The 27,522-nt window shown below is 43.1% G+C and overlaps 1 protein-coding gene across 1 annotated transcript in view; it reads left to right on the top strand.

Annotated features, from left to right (window-relative positions):
* MCF2L2 (MCF.2 cell line derived transforming sequence-like 2) overlaps nucleotides 1-27,522 on the top strand; it is a 554,965-nt gene that overhangs the window by 50,530 nt on the left and 476,913 nt on the right. Inside the window, 1 exon segment of the mRNA XM_040428287.1 lies at nucleotides 25,026-25,109. Within this exon segment, the coding sequence (XP_040284221.1) occupies nucleotides 25,026-25,109 (84 nt within the window).

Genomic DNA, 27,522 nt, shown 5'->3' with positions numbered 1-27,522 from the left:
CCACCTGACTTCTCCTCAACGCAACTGATGGTCCCAACCCCATTTATAAGGCAAGAAATCCCACTTATTAAACCTGACAGGACACACCTGTGAAGTGAAAACCATTTCAGGGGACTACCTCTTGAAGCTCATCAAGAGAATGCCAAGAGTGTGCAAAGCAGTAATCAAAGCAAAAGGTGGCTACTTTGAAGAACCTAGAATATGACATATTTTCAGTTGTTTCACACTTGTTTGTTATGTATATAATTCCACATGTGTTAATTCATAGTTTTGATGCCTTAAGTGTGAATCTACAGTCGTGGCCAAAAGTTTTGAGAATTACATAAATATTGGAAATTGGAAAAGTTGCTGCTTAAGTTTTTATAATAGCAATTTGCATATACTCCAGAATGTTATGAAGAGTGATCAGATGAATTGCATAGTCCTTCTTTGCCAAGAAAATTAACTTAATCCCAAAAAAAACTGCATTTCATTGCTGTCATTAAAGGACCTGCTGAGATCATTTCAGTAATTGTCTTGTTAACTCAGGTGAGAAAATTGATGAGCACAATGCTGGAGATCATTATGTCAGGCTGATTGGGTTAAAATGGCAGACTTGACATGTTAAAAGGAGGGTGATGCTTGAAATCATTGTTCTTCCATTGTTAACCATGGTGACCTGCAATGAAACACGTGCAGCCATCATTGCATTGCATAAAAATGGCTTCACAGGCAAGGATATTGTGGCTACTAAGATTGCACCTCAATTAACAATTTATAGGATCATCAAGAACTTCAAGGAAAGAGGTTCAATTCTTGTTAAGAAGGCTTCAGGGCGTCCAAGAAAGTCCAGCAAGCGCCAGGATCGTCTCCTAAAGAGGATTCAGCTGCGGGATCGGAGTGCCACCAGTGCAGAGCTTGCTCAGGAATGGCAGCAGGCAGGTGTGAGCGCATCTGCACGCACAGTGAGGCAAAGACTTTTGGAAGATGGCCTGGTGTCAAGAAGGGCAGCAAAAAAGCCACTTCTCTCCAAAAAAAACATCAGGGACAGATTGATCTTCTGCAGAAAGTATGGTGAATGGACTGCTGAGGACTGGGGCAAAGTCATATTCTCCGATGAAGCCTCTTTCCGATTGTTTGGGGCATCTGGAAAAAGGCTTGTCCGGAGAAGAAAAGGTGAGCGCTACCATCAGTCCTGTGTCATGCCAACAGTAAAGCATCCTGAGACCATTCATGTGTGGGGTTGCTTCTCATCCAAGGGAGTGGGCTCACTCACAATTTTGCCCAAAAACACAGCCATGAATAAAGAATGGTACCAAAACACCCTCCAACAGCAACTTCTTCCAACAATCCAACAACAGTTTGGTGAAGAACAATGCATTTTCCAGCACGATGGAGCACCGTGCCATAAGGCAAAAGTGATAACTAAGTGGCTCGGGGACCAAAACGTTGACATTTTGGGTCCATGGCCTGGAAACTCCCCAGATCTTAATCCCATTGAGAACTTGTGCTCAATCCTAAAGAGGCGGGTGGACAAACAAAAACCCACTAATTCTGACAAACTCCATGAAGTGATTATGAAAGAATGGGTTGCTATCAGTCAGGAATTGGCCCAGAAGTTGATTGAGAGCATGCCCAGTCGAATTGCAGAGGTCCTGAAAAAGAAGGGCCAACACTGCAAATACTGACTCTTTGCATAAATGTCATGTAATTGTCGATAAAAGCCATTGAAACGTATGAAGTGCGTGTAATTATATTTCACTACATCACAGAAACAACTGAAACAAAGATCTAAAAGCAGTTTAGCAGCAAACTTTGTGAAAACTAATATTTGTGTCATTCTCAAAACTTTTGGCCACGACTGTACAATTTTCATAGTCATGAAAATAAAGAAAACTCTTTGAATGAGAAGGTGTGTCCAAACTTTTGGGCTGTACTGTACATTATGCACAGTGATATATCATTGGACACCCGGTTGGTGGCTCGTGTTGGGTGGATTGTGTTCTGGTGTTCCCTTGATGATGCGGACTGATGCAATGCCGGTGTTTGTGGATGGTATGCTGGCAGCCACTAATATGAGAGAAATATATGGAACCATTACTGTTTAATCCCGATAACTAGAAGTACTATCTATCGCGATCCTAGCACTGTTAGAATGATTGCGATTGTACTGTGCCTTTGATCCAAATGTTAGGATGTGAGTACAAGTGATTATGTATTTTCTACTGTGCAGTCTTACCATCATTGAGATGTATAGAAGTGCCGCTGCTCTGCTGTAAAATTAATGCACATTGAAAGGCTGTAGTGATGCAGGCAAAAGAAAAAAAGGGGGGGGAGTGGCTAACGCTTGGTGACGAGCGTGACGCTCCTCCCACTGGAGAGGTCAGGTCCCGTAGATCTGGAGGTTATTGGTGGAGAGTTCCAGGGCGGGGTCTGAATGACTATGTAAGAGGGCGTCTAACAGCTCATGATCACTATTACCCCTATTCCCCTGACGAAGTCGCAACATGTCGGGAGGGGCAGTAATTATGTATGTGTGATTTAAGACAGGGCTGAGCAATAGAAACAATGCATCAGCTGAGGATAGATAGAGTGACTGAGTGGATGCATATGTGGATGGGCTGGAATGCCGGCAGATAGTAATCTGAGTGTGGTGATACAAACAGCCACATTTCACAAACGCTGGCAGTGACTAATCGGCATGTGGTGATACAAAAAAGCCATATTGTGTGAACGCTGGCAGTGAATCTGCATGTGGTGATATAAAAAGCCACATTGTGTGAATGCTGACAGTGAATCTGCACATGGTGATACAAACAGCCACAATGTATGAACACTGGCAGTGAACAATCTGCATGCGGTGATAGATTTAACCACATTGTGTGAACGCCGGCAGTGAATCTGCACATGGTGATACAAATAGCCACATTGTGTGAACACTGGCAGTGAATTTGTACGTGGTGAGACAAATAGCCACATTATATGAACACTGGCAGCGAATAATCTGCAGGTGGTGCTATATAGCCACATTAAATTGTTCTGGTTCTGGCCAAGCTGCCAGTTTGGTTGATGTACTGCTCCAAATTAATTAATGTACGTGCACGGAGAGATCAAATCTGAGACAACCCACAGCTCGGAGTTAAAACAGTATCTCTGGTTTATTTTCTGAAAACAGCAGACAACACATAGGTTTTACGACAGGAAGAAGTGGGAGGGGGGAGTGAAAGATAAAGTATATCTTTTCTATTGGCTATGAACTCTATACTTTTCTGTAACCTTGACGGCCAGAGGAAATTCCTCCCCCCTCCCCCCTTGCTCGTGGGTGAAACCGTTACTTCTTCTTTCTTTGTAACTGCTTGCTTGAGCTGAACGGAAACCACAAAGAAACACATGATAAAACACAAAGTAAGATTCTAGTTTATAGGTGTTGGCTGAATGCCTGGCCGCCATCTTAGCTAAACATAGTCCTCAACAAGCAAGTATCCATTTTGTATCAATAGTCCATAACAGTCCCCCCTTGGAAACTTGATTGTAGACTTTCCCTTCGCCTAGCGAATCCCCTGGGCATACCATTCGTATCCTCTTCACCCGCAGTGGCGACAACCTACCCCTTATAGGTAGGCTCCCGGTTGCTCGGACTTGTGGTAATACCCTGGGATTCATCTCACCCTATCTCAGCCAGGCATCATTGTGAGGAGGGGGAGCTGTGTTGAACGATGTTTCCTTCTGTCCTTCCTCATCGTAGAGGAGCATAATAGGTCGTTCATCAGTTTTCTTCATTCTTTTTGAAAAGCAGGTCACACAAATAAGAACGAGCTTAATCACTACATATATCACCAATATTATTAGGGCTACCTGCAATATTACTTAGACAATTCCCATGAGCCAACCCCCAATACCTTTGAACCAGTTATTGGGGTTAAGGGAAGAGAAGGTATCAGACCACCATGTATCTTTATCAGCTTTATATGCATCCAGCCATTTATCTCTTAAATCCGCCATCTTCTCTATATCCACCTTAACTTGCAAATTACCCTGCGGGTCTATGTAATGGCAACAAGAGGGTCCCACAATCTGGCACATACCTCCATCTTTAGCTGTAACATAATCTAGAACTAATGTGTGTTGGTTGGTGACAATGATTAACTGGTTTTGCACAATGTTTGAGGTATTCATAAGTCTCATCACCTCCCATATTTGGTCATCCAGGTAGTCTGTTGCTACTACCAGATGATCCCACATCTGCATTATCATGGGATATATGAAGATGGAACTAACAATTTTGTTGGTAATGCTCATCTCTACTACATGTGGCTTGCCATTTGGTCTGGGTGTGTTATCTTTGGCCCTACGATACAAGGTGTGTTTAGATACTGCATTTATGTCAATTTCAGAGTGTGGTACTATAAAGGTAGCAGGAGTAAGCCTGGCGATGGTGCACAGTCCTGTGACATTCTCGGATAACCATTTGTATGCTTTGTGTCCACAAACTAAGTATATGTCGTCTGGAACTGCTACTGCTGTGCCATTGAATAATCGGGTAATTAGTTTGGCTAATTGTGTCCCTTTCGCCAACTCATATCCTTTTGACTGACTTTCGGTGTCGTTAGCTAATATACCTGTCCGGAGATCCTGTACAGTACGGTTGTTACAGGGCAGATCCTTTCCGTTCTCAGCATCTACACCAATACACTGCACGTGGCTGTCTGTTTTTGAATCATTGCAACCTGAGTGTATGTGTGGACTAAATGTCATACCTTTGGTTTGTACTTGGAGACAATAACAGTGTGTCCAGCTAGGAAAACATGTGACATTAGCCCAGTGTCCCTCTTGCCAAGGAGTAGAGCTATAATCTACCGAGGGTCCTGATCTGTTTATCATGAGCCATGGGGCATCTGCCCACCCTGCAACAGGTAAGGCTACTTCCCTGTCCTTGTTTGTACTGGATTTAACTTGGTGTATACTAGTGAGAAAGATGGTAGAATTAGACAGGTCAATCAGTTCAGAAAGGTCCAGGGGTATTGCAAAATAAGGCATACTGGTTGAACTCACAGGACTGTGGGTACAGATCCAACAATCTCTCAGAGTTTCAGTCTCCTTCAACCCCTGGACTAAAATTTGATGGTGCCGTATCAGTGAATTGTCCCATTCATCACCCAGTGGCGTGAATACTGCAGATATGCCCACTGTCAAAGTCATGATCAGTATGTGAATCCTCATGGCTTATGGTTCCTGGGACGGTGGGACAGCCTTCACTCTTTTACAATGTGAAGCGTGGATCCAGGTGGGTCTCCCTTCGAGTTTCACAGAGGTTGGGGTGGTCAGCAACACCTGGTAAGGTCCCTCGTATCGTGGTTCGAGGGTGCTTCTGACGTGTTTCTTGACCACCACCCACTCTCCAGGTTTGAGAGTGTGGCTTCCCTCCAGGGAGTTAGGATCTGGAATGGAAGAGAAAACTTGTGCATGTATATTAGACAATTGCTTGCTCAAGGCTATCACATATTTTGCAACAGATTCATAATGCATTTGTAACTGTTGTGGGAAATACTGTCCCATTCTTGGCCCTGTTCCAAATAAGATCTCATATGGGGTTAGTTTGTGTGGGGGCCTTGGTGTATGCCTAACTGAAAAGAGGGTTATAGGCAAACACTGAACCCAATTAAGCCCTGTCTCCCTGGTCATCTTCAGCATTTTAGATTTTAACACCCCGTTCAATCTTTCGACTTTGCCGCTGCTTTGGGGCCTGTATGGGGTATGATACGCCAGGTGTGACCCTACCACCTTCCAGACCTCTTGGGTTAGACTAGCAGTGAATGTTGGGCCCTGATCACTCTCAATGACCTCAGGTACTCCGAACCTACAGACAAGCTCCTGCATCAGTTTTTTTGCAGTAGTGGTTGCTGTCTGGTTTCGGACGGGGTAGGCTTCTGGCCACCCAGAGAACAAGTCTATCACTACTAGCACATATTGAAACCCTTGGCACATTGGCATCTGGATATGATCGATTTGTATCCTCTGAAAGGGATATAAGGCTTTCGGGAGACATTTTCTGGGAGTGGGCTCGGTTCTGCCGGGGTTACACTCTGCACAGATGAGACACGCTTGAGTATGTCTCACCAGGACAGGGGTTATCCCTGGGGCCACCCATATTTTGTCAATTAGTTCTTTCATGATGGTTTTGGATTGGTGGGTGGGCCCATGGGCCACTGAGGCTATTAGGGGATAAAGAGCTCTGGGTAGGCAGACTCTCTTTCCTTGTGTCCAGAGTCCAGATTCTTCTTCGAGGGCTGATTCTTTCAGCCAGATTTCCTTTTCCCTGGGAGTGGCCTGTTTCTGCATTTGTTTCAGTAGGTCCCATGTGATTTCTTCTTGTTCCAGGTCTTCCTGTGTTATCATAATCTGGTCTGACTGGACTCTTTCCTCTTTCACTGCTGCTTCCTTGGCCGCTTGGTCAGCTAGGGCGTTTCCTCTGGCCTCAGGGGTGTCAGCTCGAGTATGGGCCTTTACTTTGATCACTGCCACTTGGTTGGGCAGGAGTACTGCTGCCATTAGGGCTGCTACTGCTGCAGCATTCTTAATCGGGGTTCCTGCAGCTGTGATGTAATCCCGGGCCTTCCATATTAGTCCAAAGTCATGAACCACTCCAAAGGCATATCTAGACTCTGTGTAGATATTGGCGGTAGAGTCTTTTGCCATGAGGCAGGCTTCAGTGAGGGCAATGAGTTCAGCTTCTTGTGCTGACTGGTCTGGGCGCAATTGTCTTGCACACAGCACTTCATGCTCACTAGTGACTGCCATGCCTGTATGGAATTTCCCCTTGTCATCGGCATACCTTGAGCCGTCCACAAAGAGAATCTAATGAGGGTTTGTCAGAGGAGTGTCTTGGACTGATGGTGGTGTCCCTACTTCAGCTTCCATCATTGTGATGCAATCATGTTCTTGTTCCTTGTAAAGAGAGTCGGTTGAGGCCCATAGTTCTTCTTCCTGAAGATCCTCTTCAACATGTAGATCAATAAAATCTTCAGAATCTCCATTATACTCCCCCCTTGGAAGAGGAAGGAGTGCAGCAGGATTGAGGATGTGGCACCTCTGAATGGTGACATTATCTGGCAGAAGCAAACTACACTGAAGCCGGAGGTGGCGCTGTGCAGTGAGGTGTTTAGGTTGAGTCTGCTGGAGGATGGCAGAAATGTCATGGGGAGCCAGAATAGTGAGGGGATGACCCAGCACAACGTCAGATGTGACGTTTAGAAGACCTTGGCGTTCCATGACATACAGCCGGAAAGGAAGGTTGTAGTTGGGGATGCCAAGAGCAGGGGCAGATGCAATGGCGGCCTTCAATGACTGAAAAGCTTCTCCGGCCTCCATTGTCATCTGGAAAGGAGTAGCAGCATTACAAGGTATACAGTCATATAAGGGCTGCATGAGGACAGAAGCATCAGATATCCAAGGCCTGCAGTAGGAGATGAGTCCCAGAAAGGTTTGCAGCTGATGAGGAGTGTCCGGGAGTTGGATGTCAGAGATAGCCTTCTTCCTCGCCTCAGTTCGGTGCTTGTGACCTTGAGAGATGCAATGACCTAGGAAGACAACTTTGGCGAAACACAGTTGTAGTTTGGCTTGTGAGACTCGACATCCAGCAGAGGCTAAAAACTGGAGAAGTTTGACAATGACAGTGAAAGTAGTGGCAGTGGGTGGAATGCCAACAAGGAGTGTGTGCGGATTGGGGACAATAGGTGTCTCAAGAACTGTAGCCTCATTGACAGCTCGGAGGTCCTGCACCATGCGGTACGTTGAAGGCTGTCCTTTCTCCCTTTTCTTCCGTACTGGGTAAAGGGGTGAGTTACAGGGAGAAGTAGTGATTTTGATTGCCCCATTCTGCAGGAGGGCCTGCACCTGGAGGGTAATAGCATCCTGTTGTGAGATAGAAAGCGGATATTGTGCTTTGTATGGCAGAACCTTGGGATCCTTCAGGGTCACAGTGACCGGTGGGACATTGAGGCGTCCGATATCCTGGGGTCCTTTGGTCCAGAGAGTATCGGGGATGAGGTGCAAAATGGTTTGCAGCGAATCCCCTTGTTCATATGAGTCAGCGTCCTGAAGTGTGGTTAATGCCATAAGGAGGCAAGTATCTTCCGGGTGTAGGGCTGTACCGAGGGTGACTGTTCCATCCTCTTTGAACTGTATGTTAGCCTGGATTTTCTGAAGAAAATCAGAGCCTAACAGATTGAAGGGGCATGTTTGGCTGACAACAAACTGCGACATGACTCCTGCAGGGAGGTGGAGTTGGGGGGTTTTAGTCCGGGAGAATCTAGGGGAAGTGACTGTGAGTGGCTTGGTCACGGAGTTATGTTGCACAACCCCCTCTAGTCCAGAACAAGGTAATTGAATGTCAGTGAGCCAAGAATGAGGTACGGCAGTCTCACATAATACACTGCCGTCTGCACCAGTGTCCACAAGAAATTAAAGTTCCTTCCCTGAAACCTCGAGAGTCACTCGAGGGGTGGGACCGGTAGGAGGGATAGAGACTGTCATATATGGAATGTCCCCTCCCTGCACTGGTTTGCCAGCGTCCTATTGCGATGAAGGGGGCTGAGTGCCCCCATGTCGCCGTTGATTGGTTGGCCACAGATGTTTGCTACGGCAGTGCCGTTTTATGTGTCCGGGCTTGCCGCACCCATAACAGACATAAGAGGGTGGGTGTTCTCCACCATCTTCTCCTGACATTACAGCTATCACAGCAGCACGGGTTTTCTTTGTGTTACTCTCTAGACCCTTTGCAATCTGCTCCAACATATCTAGTGTCAAGGATTTCCACTCGGGGCGACAGGTCACAAGGGCTTTGTTTATCTCTGGTCGTAGACCATCGACAAACGAGCGGGCCAAGAGTCTGAGATGAACAGGCTCATTCTGACTAAAACCCATGTCTTTGTAATTTTGTTTAATCCTCTGAGCAAATTTCTCGACAGTTTCAACTTTTTCCTGTGTCATATCCTGTAATGTCGTGGATTGGTCTGCTAATCTTGCTTTCGCCCATTTCTGTAGTTGTTCTATAAAGAATTCTCCAGACTCATGATACCGGGGGTCAAAGTTAGCACCTTTAAGTTCAGGGATGTGGATTTGATCCATTATCAGTGTGGAGTATTCACCTGTCTTGTTTTCCACTATACTTTGCAGGTCCGACCATGTGCACCCATAGGTTTGATGCACTTGGGACAGTTTCCTGAAAAAGGGCATGGGATGGGTCTCAGGGTCAGGCAGTAAATTCACTATGGTGAATAACTGTTGTGGGGTGAAAGACACATATTTTGGTGGTCCCTGTGGCCGGTTAAGTGCTAGGGCTTCTTTCAGTGTCTCAAGGTTTCCCTGCTCAATTTTCTGTAAGTTCTTTTGTAACTCTGTAATCTGACCCTGCAGTATTTGATCTTGTGAACGTCGTGATGGGCGCACGACCATGGGCACAGTCCACTGTGGTGCCAGGGATAATGTTGGCGGATCACCGTAGTCTGTCGGGGTACCCCGCGAAGGAGTCTGCATATTACCCGGTGCATTTTGTATGCCCATTGTGGATTCTGCAGCACCGTCTGCATCCCCCTGTTCTGCTTCATCAGGTTTCCCTCCTACCATTATAGGAGTAAGGGTGGCAAGTGAGTGGGGTAGCATGAATGTACCGTCCGGGTTAACCATGGGGTACAAGGTAGTAGGAAGGGGCAAGGGTGACATAGGAGTGACGGGGGGGTCCGGACCGAATGATATTAAAGGTCCGTTCATGGGCGTTGCCTGGGGACAAGATGGCGCTGTAGCTAACACGGGAAGTGATGGGACGTGCTGGGGAGTAGTTACCAAGGTGTGGTTTTGTGGGTGGGGAACCCCACAGGGAAGGCACGTATCACGGGAGGAGGGATTCTGTTGACCACATGTCTTGCAGGTCCACCCACCTGCTTTCTTCCCGGCGCCATTATAGGGTGGTGGCAAGTCATGTATCAATGTAACACCAGGCTTACAGAAATATCTCTGTCTTTTCTCATCAAAATTTAGTTCCCCCCCGGTCTGTTCAAATTCTTTACTACAGTCCAACCACACACGGACCATGTCTGTCAATTTATCATCTTCTAACTTCCCCCTCTTCTCGTTTAACAACACTTGCCAGGTGGCACTACATAGGATGCCTCCTTTACAGACACTATAACTCTTCTCCAACTTAGTTAATCCTTTTATGAAACGTTTGCCTCTCCTGTCCGCCACGTACTGTTCAGGTGAACAGTAGCCCTTCGGGACACTTTCCTCATTTCCCATTATCTCTCGTACCTACTGAAGCCGCCTAAAGACCTCTGTATAGAGTAATCACTGGACGTGAAGACCTTTGAGTCCCGGTCAGCACACTCTGGGCTACCGCGAACCGCTCTCCACCCATCTGTGATCGTCCCCTTTATGGAGATTCGAGTCAGACACCGGGCTGAACTCCGATACAGGCACACAGGAGAACTCCGTGTCTCAGTCAGTGATACTTGTCAACAGGGTCTTCACAACTTATAGGCACAACACAGTACATCAAGACCTTAAAAAAACATATGGGGTTCTTACTTTCATGCCCTCGAGGACGTCCCAGACTGCTTCCGCACCCCTCCCTCAGACGAACACCAAGAGGCTACACCAGGGGACACTTTATGGGCAAGATGACTCAATTTTCTTACCTCATATCACGGGTTACGATCCCGGTGTCCGTTAGTGCGCCTCTCCTCGTCTGGTGTCTGGGGGTATGGGAACAGAGGGTCCAATCCTCGAGCCCCACGATTGGGCGCCAAAATTGTTCTGGTTCTGGCCAAGCTGCCAGTTCGGTTGATGTACTGCTCCAAATTAATTAATGTACGTGCACGGAGAGATCAAATCTGAGACAACCCACAGCTCGGAGTTAAAACAGTATCTCTGGTTTATTTTCTGAAAACAGCAGACAATACATAGGTTTTACGACAGGAAGAAGTGGGAGGGGGGAGTGAAAGATAAAGTATATCTTTTCTATTGGCTATGAACTCTATACTTTTCTGTAACCTTGACGGCCAGAGGAAATTCCTCTCCCCTCCCCCCTTGCTCGTGGGTGAAACCGTTTCTTCTTCTTTCTTTGTAACTGCTTGCTTGAGCTGAACGGAAACCACAAAGAAACACATGATAAAACACAAAGTAAGATTCTAGTTTATAGGTGTTGGCTGAATGCCTGGCCGCCATCTTAGCTAAACATAGTCCTCAACAAGCAAGTATCCATTTTGTATCAATAGTCCATAACAGTATGAACGATGGCAGTGAGTTATTTGAATGAGGCGATACAAATGGCCACAGTGTATAAATGCCGCAAGTGAGCAATTTAGTAACATAGTACATAAGGCCGAAAAAAGACATTTGTCCATCCAGTTCGGCCTGTCATCCTGCAAGTTGATCCAGAGGAAGGCAAAAAAAAACTGTGAGGTAGAAGCCAATCTTCTTCACTTTAGGGGAATAAAAAATTCCTTCCCGACTCCAATCAGGCAATCAGAATAACTCCCTGGATCAACGATCCCTCTCTAGTAGCTATATCCTGTAATATTATTACACTCCAGAAATACATCCAGCCCCCTCTTGAATTCCTTTATTGTACTCACGATCACCACCTCCTCAGGCAGAGAGTTCCATAGTCTCACTGCTCTTACCGTAAAGAATCATTTTCTATGTTTGTGTACAAACCTTCTTTCCTCCAAACGCAGAGGATGTCCCCTCGTCACAGTCACAGTCCTGGGGATAAATAGATGATGGGATAGATCTCTGTACTGCCCCCTGATATATTTATACATAGTAATTAGATCTCCCCTCAGTCGTCTTTTTTCTAACGTGAATAACCCTAATTTTGATAATCTTTCAGGGTACTGTAGTTGCCCCATTCCAGTTATTACTTTAGTTGCCCTCCTCTGGACCCTCTCCAGCTCTGCTATGTCTGCCTTGTTCACTGGAGCCTAGAACTGTACACAGTACTCCATGTGTGGTCTGACTAATGATTTGTAAAGTAGTAGGAATATGTTCTCATCACGGGCATCTATGCCCCTTCTGATGCAACCCATTATCTTATTGGCCTTGGCAGCAGCTGCCTGACACTGGTTTTTGCAGCTTAGTTTGCTGTTTATTAAAATTCCTAGATCCTTTTCCATGTCAGTGTTACCGAGTGTTTTACCATTTAGTATGTACGGGTGACTTGCATTATTCCTTCCCATGTGCATAACTTTACATTTGTCAGTGTTAAACCTCATCTGCCACTTATCTGCCCAAGCCTGCAATCTATCCAGATCCCTCTTTAGTAGTATACTGTCCTCATCAGTGTAAATTACTTTACACAGTTTAGTGTCATCTGCGAAAATTGATATTTTACTATGCAAGCCTTCTACAAGATCATTAATAAATATATTGAAGAGAATAGGGCCCAATACTGACCCCTGAGGTACCCCACTAGTGACAGTGACCCAATCTGAGTATGTACCGTTAATAACCACCCTCTGTTTTCTATCATTGAGCCAGTTACTTACCCACATACAGACGTTTTCTCCCAGTCCAAGCACTCATTTTATATACTAACCTTTTATGCGGTACAGTGTCAAATGCTTTGGAGAAGTCCAGATACACGACATCCATTGATTCACCGCTGTCAAGTCTAGAACTTACCTCCTCATAGAAACTGATTAAATTAGTTTGGCATGACCGATCCCTCACGAAGCCATGCTTATATGGCGTTATTTGCTTATTTCCGTTAAGATGCTCTAACATAGCATCTCTCAGAAAACCTTCAAACAGTTTACCCACAACAGATGTTAAACTTACCGGCCTATAGTTTCCAGGCTCTGTTTTTGGACCCTTTTTGAATATTGGCACCACATTTGCCATGCGCCAATCCTGTGGGACATTCCCTGTCAGTATAGAATCTGCAAATATCAGAAATAAGGGTTTGGCTATGACATTACTTAATTCCCTTAGGATACGGGGGTGTATGCCATCCGGTCCTGGCGATTTGTCTATTTTAATCTTTTTAAGTCGCTGTTGATTGTGGTAATACAAATAGCCACAGTGCATGAACGCTGACAGGGAACAATTGATATGTGGTAATACAGACAGCCACATTGTGTGTGCACCTAGTGAATTGAGCAGAAAACTGCCAAGTAGTGTTGCGCAGACTTATAATAAACAGTGTGGCTGCCTGATCGCCAATTTGTGATAAGTCCTAACCGTCCCCAGTGGCTACTGTGGATGGTGACAGATGGACGTGAGTCTGTTCCATATAACACAATGTGGTAATAATATCCATAAACACACAGATAAATAAAGCACCCACTCAGTCCTCCCAGCAATCCCAAGACTATAAGTGACATATTGCCAGTCCCTGGTAGTTTTAATTGTTCATGATCTGTCGTCTGTATGTTTAATTTTAAAGGTACAATTAAAGAATTAGTTTTATATACATTAAACTTTTTTGTTGGGACCCCTAAAGGGATTTTTTGGTCTGGATGACCTTTTGCGTAATAAGTGAATTTTCATCCCGAGGGCTCCAACCTAGGGCTCATTTTGTTGTTTTTTCTATGCACCAGGATTACAATACCTGGTCCTTCCTCCCTGGTTCAGAAGCTTCCTACTAGGCCCTTCTAATAATTTCATATATTCCATACAAGTCCTGTCCATAGCAAATATATGAGACCGACTTTAAAAGATTATTAATTAGTGTAAAGGTTGGTGTAAAGACCTGACTTTCCTCCCACCACCTGTATTCATCCACGTGATCCACATCAAAGTGCAATTTCCCTCAGTGGTAATCCCCCTGTGATGCTGAGATAAAGCGGCTGAGGATTTGCCTTGATCCAAACTATTTATACAGCAGCGAGCACCTGCTCTGTGTGGCTTTTCAGTTGTACCTTCACTTATAGGTCACACAAAGAAATGATGTAGATAAAAACAGGTCATACAAATCCAGTAGTAAACAATGACCATCTATGGCTGACCTCCATGCAAATGATTTAGGGGAGTATTCCTATTTTATGCATATATGGCCTATTTGTAGATTGTAAGGCCTTGCGGGCATGGTCCTCTCTCCTTCTGTAGTACTTTTTAACTTATCTTGTTCTTGTTTACTGTACTTGTTTGCTTTTATGTATGTGCACCCCCTTTCATATGTAAAGCACCATGAAATATATGGTGCTATAATAGTACGGTAAATATAATAATAATATCCATATAAAGTGCCATAAATGTCTGATAGATTGAGGTCCAAACTTCCATACCTCATCTGGTTCCAGGGAACCCTGTTCGCGCTTTCCGTCTGCCACATTTTCCATAAACTGCACTTGTGAGTGCTTCTCTTCATTAAAATCTATGACAGTTAGAAAAACATCCGAGTGCTGGATTTTCAGGTACATATATAATACTGTTATATACATTTGGTGAAATGGAAAATAACAAGCAATTCTGCCTTTTTTCTTACAATAATACATACTCTAACTTGTGCCTGTACGTCATTACAAGTACAGAGATAAATAAGGCTACATGCACACGAACGTTGTTTGTTTCCGTGTCCGTTCCGTTTTTTTTTGCAGATAGGATGCAGACCTATTCATTTCAATGGGTCAGCAAAAAATGCGGACAGCACACCTGTCCGCATCAGTATGTCCGTTCCGTAGCCCCGCAAAAGAAATAGAATAGAGCATGTCCTATTCTTGTCCATTTTAGGCATTGTTACAATGGATCCGCAAAAAAAATAAATAACAGATGGCATACGGATGTCATCCGTTTTTTTTTGCAGTCCGCAAAACACATACGGTCGTGTGCATGTAGCCTAATACAGATATGTTTTAATTGTTGCTTGACTTGTATTAAATAGAAATATTTTAAGAAAAAACTTTTTTATTCGTATGTTTTTGTGTTGCAGTATAATTTTATCTTTGTTAATTATATTTAATACAGTTATTCTTATTTTAAAGTTTTTTTTAATATATTGATGACCTTTCCTCAGGATAGGTGATCAATATCAGATTGACGGGATTCCGACTCCCAGCAGCCCTGACAATCAGCTGTTTGAGGAGGTTGCGGTGCTTCTCTGAACGCTGTGGCCTCTTCTTAGTGCAGTGACGTTATGTCCATCAAACACATGGTCTAGGCTGGGCACAGCTCAGTCCCATTTAAAGGGGTTGTCTGGGTTCAGAGCTGAACCCGGACATCCCTCCATTTTCACCCAGGCAGCCCCACTGACTTGAGCATCAGAGCAGTTCATGCTCCGATGCTCTCCTTTGCCCTGCGCAGAAAAGGTATTTTCAAGAGTTCCGGTGACTAACTGGGCTCTCCATGGGGCTGCCAGGAAGCCCGGTGACGTCACCGGCACTGATGGGCGGGCTTTAGCGCTGCCCTAGCCAGTAAAATGGCCAGGGCAGAGCTAAAGCACGCCCATCACAGCCGGAGACGTCACCTAACACACTGCCGGGCAGAAGCCTCCGCCCGGCAGTGTGTTATTGTAAACAAAAGAGCCCTTGCCCTGTGCGATCTAGCGTAGGGCAAAGGAGAGCATCGGAGCATGAACTGCTCCGATGCTCAAATCAGGGGGGCTGCCTGGGGTGAAAATGGAGGTATGTCCGGGTTCAGCTCTGAACCCGGACAACCCCTTTAAGTGAATGGGGCTGAGCTGCATTACAAAGTACAGCCACTATCCAATGGACAGCGCACAAGCTGTGAGGAGGCCTGAGCGGCGCGGCCACCTCAAACAGTTGATTCTCAGGGGTGACTGCAGTCTGACCCCTGCTGTTCTGATATTGATGACCTATCCTGAGAATCATGAGTATAAAAATCTTGGAAAACCCTGTTAACATTTTAATTTTTTTAACTATAATGTACTGACAAATATGCAGTGTGCCCTAACAGACACTAATACTAATCCCTGTGGGAGAGCTTTTATTAGGCCTAGGGCTATCAGTCAGCCTGATGGACTCGAAACAATGGCATGGGACACTAATTGTTGTGCACAGGGCTGGTTTTAGACAAAATGTGGCCCTGGGCAAAATCAAAAGTGGGGCCCCAAATCTTGTAATAATGTACTAACAACACAGTTACATTCTGTGGATTCCGGCCCTCCCTCACAGATTTACACCCCATAAAGCTCCTCACACAGTTCTTCACCCTCATGGCCCCAGAATATGCCACATGCCCCCTCCCCTCACAGCAATGAGTTCCCCTTACGCACTGCATCTGAGAGTGTTAAAAACCGGAAGCGCGGGATTCCTCTTCAGGCGCGCTTTCCCCCAGAGGAGATCAGGGAAAGCACCCTGTTCTAAAAATGAGTCGCAGCCTGTACTAGACTTCCAGGCTCATTGTTAGTATATCCCAGTTCAGGCCACTAGATGGCAGCATTGAACTGTGATAAAGTGATTTCTATACAGAATAATGGAGCAATTTACATCTGATGATTGTAAGTTGTGGTCCACTTGGGGGACTTAACATAAAGAAAATTTTTTTTTTTAAAAGAATATTGCGATGAAAATACTATTTTTTTTTAATGAAGTGAGTCCTGATGAGGCTTAGCTTGCTGCAGTGAGCGGGCCTATAGAGGTCCTGAGTGGGGGGGCTGTTAGGGTTGCCACCTTTCTCAACAAAAAATACTGGTTACACAAGTTAAAAAGGTTGGTGTGGGTCAATAAGTGTTATTTGTTATGTGTTATTTGATCATATTTTACGTTTTGGTCCATTTTGTTTCTCAATAAAATCTTTTCACTGTTGGGGACACCTTGTGTATTTGTATTTCATTTAGCTTCTATTTTTAAAATGTTTCTGTGGGGATTCAAACTCACAACCTTCTACATTAAGGGCAAAAACAACCCCTGGGCTGTAGAGTTTAATGCTATGCTTTTGCTGAAAAACCTTATAGCAGTTTCTCTTGTATTATACAAGACAAACTTCTAAGAGGGTTTTTTTAGCAGTAGTTTAGCATTGAGCTCTATAGCTCAGTGGTTAAGGTTTTTACCTGTAATGTAAAAGGTTGTGAGTTCAAATCCCCACAGAAACATTTTAAAAATACTGGTAACACAAGTTAAAAGGGTTGGTGTAGGTTAATACGGATGTTATTTTACGTTTTGCTCCATTTTTTTCTCAATAAGATCCAAATTTTCGCTGTTGAAAACACGCTGTGTATTTAAGTTTTATTTAGCCTCTATTTTTAAAAAGTTTCTGTAGGGATTTGAATTCACAACCTTCTATATTAAGGGGTGGAACCTTAACCACTGGGCTATAGAGCTCAATGCTAAGTCTGTGTTGAAAAACGTCATAGAAGTTTCTCTTCTGTTAAAAACAGCATAGAAGTTTCTCTTATAGTATACAAGAGAAACTTCAATGAGGTTTTTCAGCAGGTTTAGTGTTGAGCTCTATAGCCCAGTGGTTAAGGTTCTTGCCCTTAATGTAGAAGGTTGTGGGTTCAAATCCGCACAGAGACATTTCAAAAATAGAGTCTAAATTAGATTTATATACACAGGGTGTCCCTAAGCATAATGAAAATGCTTGGGAATACCCATATATGTATATATGGAGTCAGAGCAGGGACTCCTAAGGGCCAGAGATGCACATAATTTATCAAGAAATATGTCTCTTAATAATTAGGTACATCTCACACCAACACACAAGGAATCAAGTCTGGTCTAGGACATCACCTTCTATTTTGATAAATCTCCTCGAGTTATGTCCATTTGTAGATTTACTACTTTATGCCTCATGCAGATGACTGTATTTTTATTTTGCGTGCTATTCTTTTATAAAAATCAATAGCACACAGACCTTTAAAAGTCAATTAGATCATGCACACATTTGGGGTAATTTATCAAGCTGATGTAAAGTACTGTAGAACTGGCTTAGTTGCCCATAGCAAACAATCAGATTCCACCTTTCGTTTTCCAAAGGAGCTGTGAGTAATGAAAGGTGGAATCTGATTGGTTGCCATGGGCAACAAAGCCAGTTCTGCTTTACACCAGTTTGATAAATGACCCCAATTGTTTATTTAACCACTTCCAAACTGGGCCATTTACCCCCTTTCCTGACCAGGCAAATTTGCTGTTTTTTTAGTACATGCAACTTGGAAAGCTATAACTTTTTTTTCCGTTTATGTAAATAATTTTTGCACCTTTTGTCAATAATATATGGGGCTTTACTTTTATGTCATTTTTTATTGTAGTATGTTTTTTTTTACTTTGGTATTTTATTTTACACTTTGTGCCCCTATAAGGTCATACAAGACCTTTAAGGGACATTTTTTTTAATATTTCTCCTGTAACAGGGGCTGACATAGTATCCCCAGTAACAGGGGGAATGCAGCCCCCAGAGAGAGTGGACAGCGCTGTACAACCTCACTGGAGAGCTGGATCTGATAAGGCCCAGCCAGCTGTGCAGACTTCCGACCCCCGGAGATCACGTGACCCATGGGACTGGCGCATTGCCGCTTCTTGATCTCTAAACACAGTGCTCGTTGAGCGCTGTGTAAAGAGCAAAGACGAAGACATGGACAGTGAGCCTTCTCTATAGGGAGCCCTACTGTCACTGTCTGCGGACCCCCCTGATCCCGCATCTGCATGATTAGTGTGCAACTACAATCTCTGCACAGACATGCTTATTGCCTGGACTTATATAGTTTACAGGTGGTTGGCAAGTGGTTAACAGATCTGGGTGCCTGATCCGGGAATCTCACTGCAGGTCCTATACTTGTCCATTTTTGCGGAGATGACTAGCCTTTTCTATTGATCGGAGTGAGAGAAAACTGGAATGCACATGGACGCTATCTGTTTTTCAAGGATCTGTTTGTAGAGCAAAAATCTGGTACGGCTGTGTGCATAAGGATTTAGTGGACATAATAATTCTATTTTTCCAGTATTGGTTAATACCAGTTAATACCAACCATGAAGTAAGAGGATGTGGACAAGCTCAGCTACTGCATACAGTTGCAAGAAAAAGTATGTGAACCCTTTGGAATGATATGGATTTCTGCACAAATTGGTCATAAAATATGATCTGATCTTCATCTAAGTCACAACAATAGACAATCACAGTCTGCTTAAACTAATAACACACAAAGAGTTAAATGTTACCATGTTTTTTTGAACACACCATGTAAACATTCACAGTGCAGGTGGAAAAAGTATGTGAACCCTTAGATTTAATAACTGGTTGAACCTCCTTTGGCAGCAATAACTTCAACCAAACGTTTCCTGTAGTTGCAGATCAGACGTGCACAACGGTCATTAGTAATTCTTGACCATTCCTCTTTACAGAACTGTTTCAGTTCAGCAATATTCTTGGGATGTCTGGTGTGAATCGCTTTCTTGAGGTCATGCCACAGCATCTCAATCGGGTTGAGGTCAGGACTCTGACTGGGCCACTCCAGAAGGTGTATTTTCTTCTGTTTAAGCCTTTCTGTTGTTGATTTACTTCTATGCTTTGGGTCGTTGTCCTGTTGCAACACCCATCTTCTGTTGAGCTTCAGCTGGTGGACAGATGGCCTTAAGTTCTCCTGAAAAATGTCTTGATAAACTTGGGAATTCATTTTTCCTTCGATGATAGCAATCCGTCCAGGCCCTGACGCAGCAAAGCAGCCCCAAACCATGATGCCCCCACCACCATACTTCACAGTTGAAGAGGTTTTGATGGTGGTGTGCTGTGCCTCTTTTTCTCCACACATAGGGTTGTGTGTTTCTTCTAAACGACTCAACTTTGGCTTCATCTGTCCACAGAATATTTTGCCAGTACTGCTGTGGAACATCCAGGTGCTCTTGTGCAAACTGTAAACGTGCAGCAATGTTTTTTTTGGACAGCAGTGGCTTCCCCTGTGGTATCCTCCCAGGAAATCCATTCTTGTTTAGTGTTTTACGTATCGTAGATTCGCTAACAGGGATGTTAGCATATGCCAGAGACTTTTGTAAGTCTTTAGCTGACACTCTAGGATTCTTCTTCACCTCATTGAGCAGTCTGCGCTGTGCTCTTGCAGTCATCTTTACAGGACGGCCACTCCTAGGGAGAGTAGCAGCAGTGCTGAACTTTCTCCATTTATAGACAATTTGTCTTACCGTGGACTGATGAACAGCAAGGCTTTTCAAGATACTTTTATAACCCTTTCCAGCTTTATGCAAGTGAACAATTCTTAATCGTAGGTCTTCTGAGAACTCTTTTGTGCGAGGCATCATTCATATCAGGCAATGCTTCTTGTGAAAAGCAAACCCAGAACTGGTGTGTTTTTTATAGGGCAGGGCAGCTGTAACCAACACCTCCAATCTCATCTCATTGATTGGACTCCAGTTGGCTGACACCTCACTCCAATTAGCTCTTGGAGATGTCATTAGTCTAGGGGTTCACATACTTTTTCCACCTGCACTGTGAATGTTTACATGGTGTGTTCAATAAAAACATGGTAACATTTAATTCTTTGTGTGTTATTAGTTTAAGCAGACTGTGGTTGTCTATTGTTGTGACTTAGATGAAGATAAGATCACATTTTATGACCAATTTGTGCAGAAATCCATATCATTCCAAAGGGTTCACATACTTTTTCTTGCAACTGTATGTTCCTTCTGGTCTTTGTTGCAGCATCAGTGGCTCTTCTTATGGCACATACTGTATGCTTTTGAGATATACATTTTCTTTAAAGAGAATATGTAACATCTCCTGACATGTTTATTATAGCAACTACTCACAATCCCCATTGGGGATTGGAGCATCTATTGTTATGACGTCTCTACGTTGTATTATTCCTGCTAGAAGTTATGAATGAATTACTAGCATTTTGTAATAAAAGTCCAGATGGTTGTTACCAATTGGGCGTGTGTCCCTGCACAGTCTGACACTGCCGGCACAGAGTGGATAGTGTCAGACTGTGCAGGGACATTTGTACCCCCTTCATTGCAAACTGCTAGTAATTTATTCATAATTTCAAGCAGGAATAATAAAGGAATGGCACATGATAGATTCATAAGGATAGATGCTTGGGAATTCTTATTGCAAGCAGGATGCAAATAGTTAATAAAACCTACATGTCAGTAGAGGTTATGGGTCCTTTTTAATCTATGACTGAATAGGCTACCATGGAGAAGGGGGAGTGGGGAAGAGGTGCTCTCACCCTTTTCCATAGTCCCCAGGGAAAGTGCAGTGGCTGTGACATGTCAGGATATCAGCACCAATGATTGTTTTTTTATTTCTCATCGCTGTGCCCAGCAAGTGACCATCGGTGGACCTTCATAGCAATGCTTGTGCTATTTTTAGAAAGATCACTGACAATTTATGGAAAACACAATAGTCAATAAGCTGTCAAGGTATTTACTGGTATCACCAGTGAGTTGTCTCTGAAGAATATATCCTCCTGTAGTCTTAAGAGAGATAAGTGCCTGGCTCAGGGATAAGACCTTGTATGCAGTGCAGGCTATGTGTCACAGCTGCTTCTTCCTCTGTCCATGGCATACTGGTGTTCAAGATGTGGCCAGCAGATGCCCAAAAATGTAAAGCTATTCACCTTGGTTCGGATAACAGAAGGAGAGATGGCATCATATCATTATTTCCTTGGAAGGTGCCTTAACCTTGAATATGCTGCCAGGAAGTGTATGTACACATATTCTCTTATACTCTGTAGTGTGTGTTTAGACAGTGCTACATGATTCATGTGTTCTTTGGGCATTTACACCTTCATAAGGGTCTTTAGGAATATTTCTGAAAACATTGGTAACCATTTTCTGTTAATGCTTTCTGTTATACTAAATTACGGCTGTATTAAACCTCCGTTTTCTTGGGTACATTATTGTTTGCTGCTGTACCCATTGATAAAGCGCATCACCATTTCATACATGTGAACAGTTAACTGACAATCCTTCTCTTTTCATGTGATAAGCAAAGTATAACACAAAGGAAAACATGTATCCCAGCCATTCAGGCGTTAAACAATATTTTAAATATAATTTAATATTATTCTACATCAATGGTGCTGGTCTTACTATAAATGTAATAGAATAAATCGATTATATCATTCTAAGGCCTCATGCACACGACCGTTGTTTGGGTCCACATCCGAGCCGCCGTTTTGGCGGCTCGGATGTGGACCCATTAATTTCAATGGGGCCGCAAAAGATGCGGACAGCACTCCGTGTGCTGTCCGCATCCACGGCTCCATTACGCGGCCCCGCTAAAAAAAATATAACATGTCCTATTCTTGTCCGGGTTATGCGGACAAGAATAGGCATTTATATTGCCGGCGCCCGGACCCGCAAAAAACGGCACGGTCGTGTGCATGAGGACTAATTGTTATTTATATACTAAATCAGTTATCAGTTTCACCATATACTACTATGCCTACTGGCCATTTTCTTTAAGAAAGGGTTCCCCTTCCACTTTCCCCCAGAACACCACAATCAGATCAATTTTGGGTATCATTCATTTTCCTGTCTTTATTGGTAATATATCTTTTTTGCCTTGTTGATTTGTGATAATATTGGCAAGCATCTTACTTAGGATACTAGCTTCATAGGCCCATTTCAGTTCAAGAACTGTTGGGTTTTCAAGGATTCAGACAATGTAAAATTCTTATAAACCTTAATAGCCTCCTGCCATTCTTTATAGCAAGGATGCCCAACCTGCGACCCTCCAGCTGTTGCAAAACTACAACTCCCAGCATGCCTGGACAGCCTGCAGCTATTAGAGTATGCTAGTAGTTGTAGATTTGCTGGAGGTCCGCAGGTTGAGCATGCCTGCTTTATAGGAATCATCTGATGTATCTATAATATACTGTACTTCATTCTTTTAAATACAATTTCTTAATTCACCTCTTGTTTCTTAATACTTTTTTTATACCAACCAAGTTCCTTAATAATAATTTCTTTATAATACTCCTTAAATGTTTCCCATACTATCAGTCCTGACACTAAGGCCCCTTTCACACGGGCGAGAATTCCACGCGGGTGCAATGCGTAAGGTGAACGCATTGCACCCGCACTGAATCCGGACCCATTTACTCCAATGGGGCTGTGCACATGAGCGGTGATTTTCACGCATCACTTGTGCATTGCGTGAAAATCGCAGCAAGCTCTATATTGTGCGTTTGTCACGCAACGCAGGTCCCATAGAAGCGAATTGGGGCTGCGTGAAAATCCGCACTGGATGCGGTGCGATTTTCACACATGGTTGCTAGGTGATGATCAGGATGGGGACCCGATCTTTATTATTTTCCCTTATAACATGGTTATAAGGGAAAACAATAGCATTATTAATACAGAATGCTAAGTAAATTAGGGATGGAGGGGTTAAAAAAAAAAATATTTTTTTTTAACTCACCTTATCCACTTGTTCGCGAAGCCCGACTTGTCTTTATTCTTCTTCTTTGAGGACCTGGGAGGAAAAGGACCTTTGGTGACGTCACTGCGCTCATCACATAGTCTATCACCATGGTGATGGACCATGTGATGGACCATATGATGAGCGCTGAGCCATCACATGGCAATCACATGGCCCATCACCATGGTTATGGACCATGTGATGAGCGCAGTGACGTCACCAAAGGTCCTTTTCTCCCAGGTCCTCAAAGAAGAAGAAAGAAGACAAGCCGGGCTGCGCGAACAAGTGGATGAGGTGAGAATTTTTTTTATAAATTTTTTTACCCCTCCATCCCTAATTTACTTAGCATTCTGTATTAAGAATGCTATTATTTTCCCTTATAACCATGTTATAAGGGAAAATAATAAAATCTACACAACACCTAACCCAAACCCGAACTTCTGTGAAGAAGTCCGGGTTCGGGTCTGGGTACCAAACATGCCGATTTTTCTCACGCGCATGCAAAACGCATTAAAACGCTTTGCACTCGCGCGGAAAAATCGTGCATTTTCCTGCAACATACCCACATCCTATCCAGTCCTCACACTCGACGCCCGTGTGAAAGAGGCCTAAACCTCTGTTGATATAAAAAAATAATAATCACACAATTTCATTTTGATCTTTTCATTTGCATCCAAAAGATCAACCCCAAAAAAGATGCGGTCTCATCCTACCACTTGAAAGTGGGTCAGTTAATCCACACACCACAGATAACGGAGAATACACATATCTATACGTGATAAAGGTTTGTGCACTTATAAAAAACACATGGTCTTGTTCCTGCCATATATCATACCAACCCAGTTCCTGTACTATATTTTTTTTAGTGTAGTGTTTCCTTCATACCTACTCTTACTGTATCCAAACCTATCCTGTGTCTGAACTTTCAATATGGTTCAGGCTTGCGGGTTTCATATTTCAGCTCTGAAATTTAATAAAGTCGTCTGGAAGAAGAAATAGGAACAACAGTGTAAGGGAAAATCCACCTCATTTTCTGTCCCATTCAGCTGATCCAGCATCATTTTCTTTTTCCTATGAGATACAGTCATGGTCTGAACATTTACTTTGTGTGTGTTTTTTGAAAGCTTGGGAATTTGATGTGAAATTCTCCTAGACTATGCATTTCGAGATGTGACCAGCATCAGCTTTCTAGTTAAACGATGTTATCCTTTATTTTTAGCATTAGTCAATTCCTTATTCCTTTGCAGAACTATTCACTTAACACAATCATGAAAGAATAAACTTCAGAAAAGTTCAGTGAGCACAGTGTATAACAAAGAGGACCCAGTGTAAGTCGTGAAGCCTCATGGAGGAGCTAGGTCCTGGCGGCCGTCTACCACACAGCGAAACCATTCACGACCAAGCCAAGCCTGGTTTCTGTAGAGTGCTTAGGGGCAAAGGCTGGTCAGAGAACTGTATCCAAAAGTTTAGCAAGGCTCTATTCTCAGAGTTAAACATGAAGAGGAGATATAGCTACGTATGAATAAATGACTGCGATATGTGAGACTGGGGTTATGCATTTACACACTAAAACAACTACAGAGGGGATAGAAGAAGGCTGTTTACAGCTAGAAATTATGTGGAAACAGCTGAGCTGTCACTCTCTCTTCTGCATTGCATGTTTGGTCAGTGATATTGTGCTGATGTGACTCAATTAGGATTTTTCATTAAATCTACAGATGAAATTATGCAGCAAGAGATCAGGCCGCTGCTCGCTGTCGATATCATGGAACAGCTACACAGACAGTTTGCTACTTTGCCAGGTAAGTCCTTCATTGTTCTGCCAAATAATGTGGGAATCAATAGCGTTTGAAGTTAATAACTGTGTGTTTCAACTAACTAAATAGAGGGGGGGGGGGGTCTAAACTTTTTTAGTCAGGAGTGTAAACAAGAAGTATTGTGTGATAGAAGCCCTAGTTATATTGCAGTCAGCAATGTTAAAAACAAATGTTTTTCATCATGATCTCGTTGTCCCCAAAAAATAAAAATCATACATGTATTTGTAATATACGGTATAGTAAAAAAAAATATATATACATATATATATATATATATATATATATGGCTCTGGTATATAGAGAGAAATGTCGCAACACAATATGGGTGAATAAACTTTCTTTTTTCCACTTTATTACGTGTTGGAGTGCTGCTCGCTTTTAGTAATATAAATATATATATATATACTAAAAGCGAGCAGCACTCCAACACGTAATAAAGTGTAAAAAATAAAGTTTATTCCCCCATATTGTGTTGCGACGTTTCTCTCTATATACCTGAGCCTTTCTCAAGCAAAGTCACAGGAAAAAGTGAACAAGCTATATACCCACAAAACATTACATCATAGTGTCACATGACTAATACATCAATCAGTGAATTTAACCCTTAAATGTGTCAATACATCAATTGCAAAAAGTACAAAATGTCTATGTGTGTACAATTCATTATTAAAATATCTCATATTCCATATCTAATTAATAAATTATCCAAATACAATTCATAAACTTAAAAATTCCTACATACACACAGAAGAGGATTCTTTACGGTAAGAGCAGTGAGACTATGGAACTCTGTGCCTGAGGAGGTGGTGATGGTGAGTACAATAAAGGAATTCAAGAGGGTCCTGGATGTGATTCTGGAGCGTAATAATATTACAGGCTATAGCTACTAGAAAGGGGTCGTTGATCCAGGGAGTTATTCTGATTGCCTGATTGGAGTCGGGAAGGAATTTTTTTCTCATTAAGTGGGGTAAATTGGCTTCTACCTCAGTTTTTTTTTTGCCTTCCTCTGGATCAACTTTCAGGATGGCAGGCCGAACTGGATGGACAGATGTATTTTTTCGGCCTTATCTACTATGTTACAAGGTGCATATGCATGTGTACATTCAGCATTGAACTAGTTAAAAATCTAAAGTGCCAGGTGCTAATGATTAAATGCGCTGAGGGTGAATAACATCTATGTTATGTAAGGACCCACTGAACCGTTGCAACGCGCTCCCATGTGCGTTTCAATGCCGGCATTGGCGTCTAGAGAACCTCACTACGCATGCCCACGTCATCATGACGAAAATGAGCTGTACTGGAGTTTGCACAGACCGGTTCTCCCATCCAGCTTCCATATTGGAAAAGGTCGCTGACCACACATGCCACAGCACAGGCGCCGGGACTTCGTGTAGGTCCCGATTATATCCATCCGGCCAATGTAATTCATACTTTTCAAACACACGGGCTGTTTAATAGTGAATCAACGTAAGAGACAGCTGTTCACCGTCAGGTGCATGCTATTCTTAACCAACACAGGGAAAGTCGGATGGAGACTAGCAAACAATTGCCGCATCTATTGCTGTTATCCCTATGGATTCTAAAAAGCACAGCGGAAGAGGGATCTCCTCTACAGAAATGTATTCATACACTAAAGATATCACACTCGGAAGAGCCGTCCATAACCAGAGTACGCAATCCGGGTACATACAGTAAAACACAAAAAATATATCTATTATGCATATCCATAGGATCATGTAGCCATCAGACCAGTGTATCCCACAAACGTCCTTGTGTCATTCCATACCCATCGCATTATCTAAAATAAAGAAAGAAAGAAAATGAGAAATTAGTAAACAATTCTTAAAGGATTAGACATTTATGTCTGTCCCAAAAAATACAACCTTACACGCATGCAGTGGATTCAAATAGAGAGTAGGGCAAGCTACCCTCACTGTACATTCCCAACTTTATAATCAACATTGAGACCATTAGGTCTCAAAGTGTTGAGGATATAGATCCATTGTAACTCCTTCCTTTTAAGTAAATTCATTCAGTTGCCCCCTCACTGGGCATGGGGATATGATCTATAATTCTGCACTTTAAATCCCTCCCAAGATGTTTCAATTCAGTAAAATGTTTGGACAAAGGTAAGTCAAGACGTTTCTTTCTAATTGTGGTGCGATGGTTATTCAAGCGAGTTTTGAAATCTGTGGAGGTTTCACCAATATATAAGACATTGCAAGGGCATGATAGAACATATATAACAAAATCAGAATCACAGATGAGATGGAAGCGAATGGGATACGATACCCCTGTGCCTGGGTGTACAAAGGTTTTACCCTTGCACATGTATCGGCAATTTACACAACTAAGGCAAGGGTAACAACCCAGCCCTGGTTGTGTCAATGTACTCTGT

Source organism: Bufo bufo, chromosome 4, assembly GCF_905171765.1.
Source record: "Bufo bufo chromosome 4, aBufBuf1.1, whole genome shotgun sequence".
Classification (NCBI taxonomy): Eukaryota; Metazoa; Chordata; class Amphibia; order Anura; family Bufonidae; genus Bufo; species Bufo bufo.
Note: the sequence above shows the minus strand (reverse complement) of the source record. Positions and strands in the feature narration are given on the sequence as shown.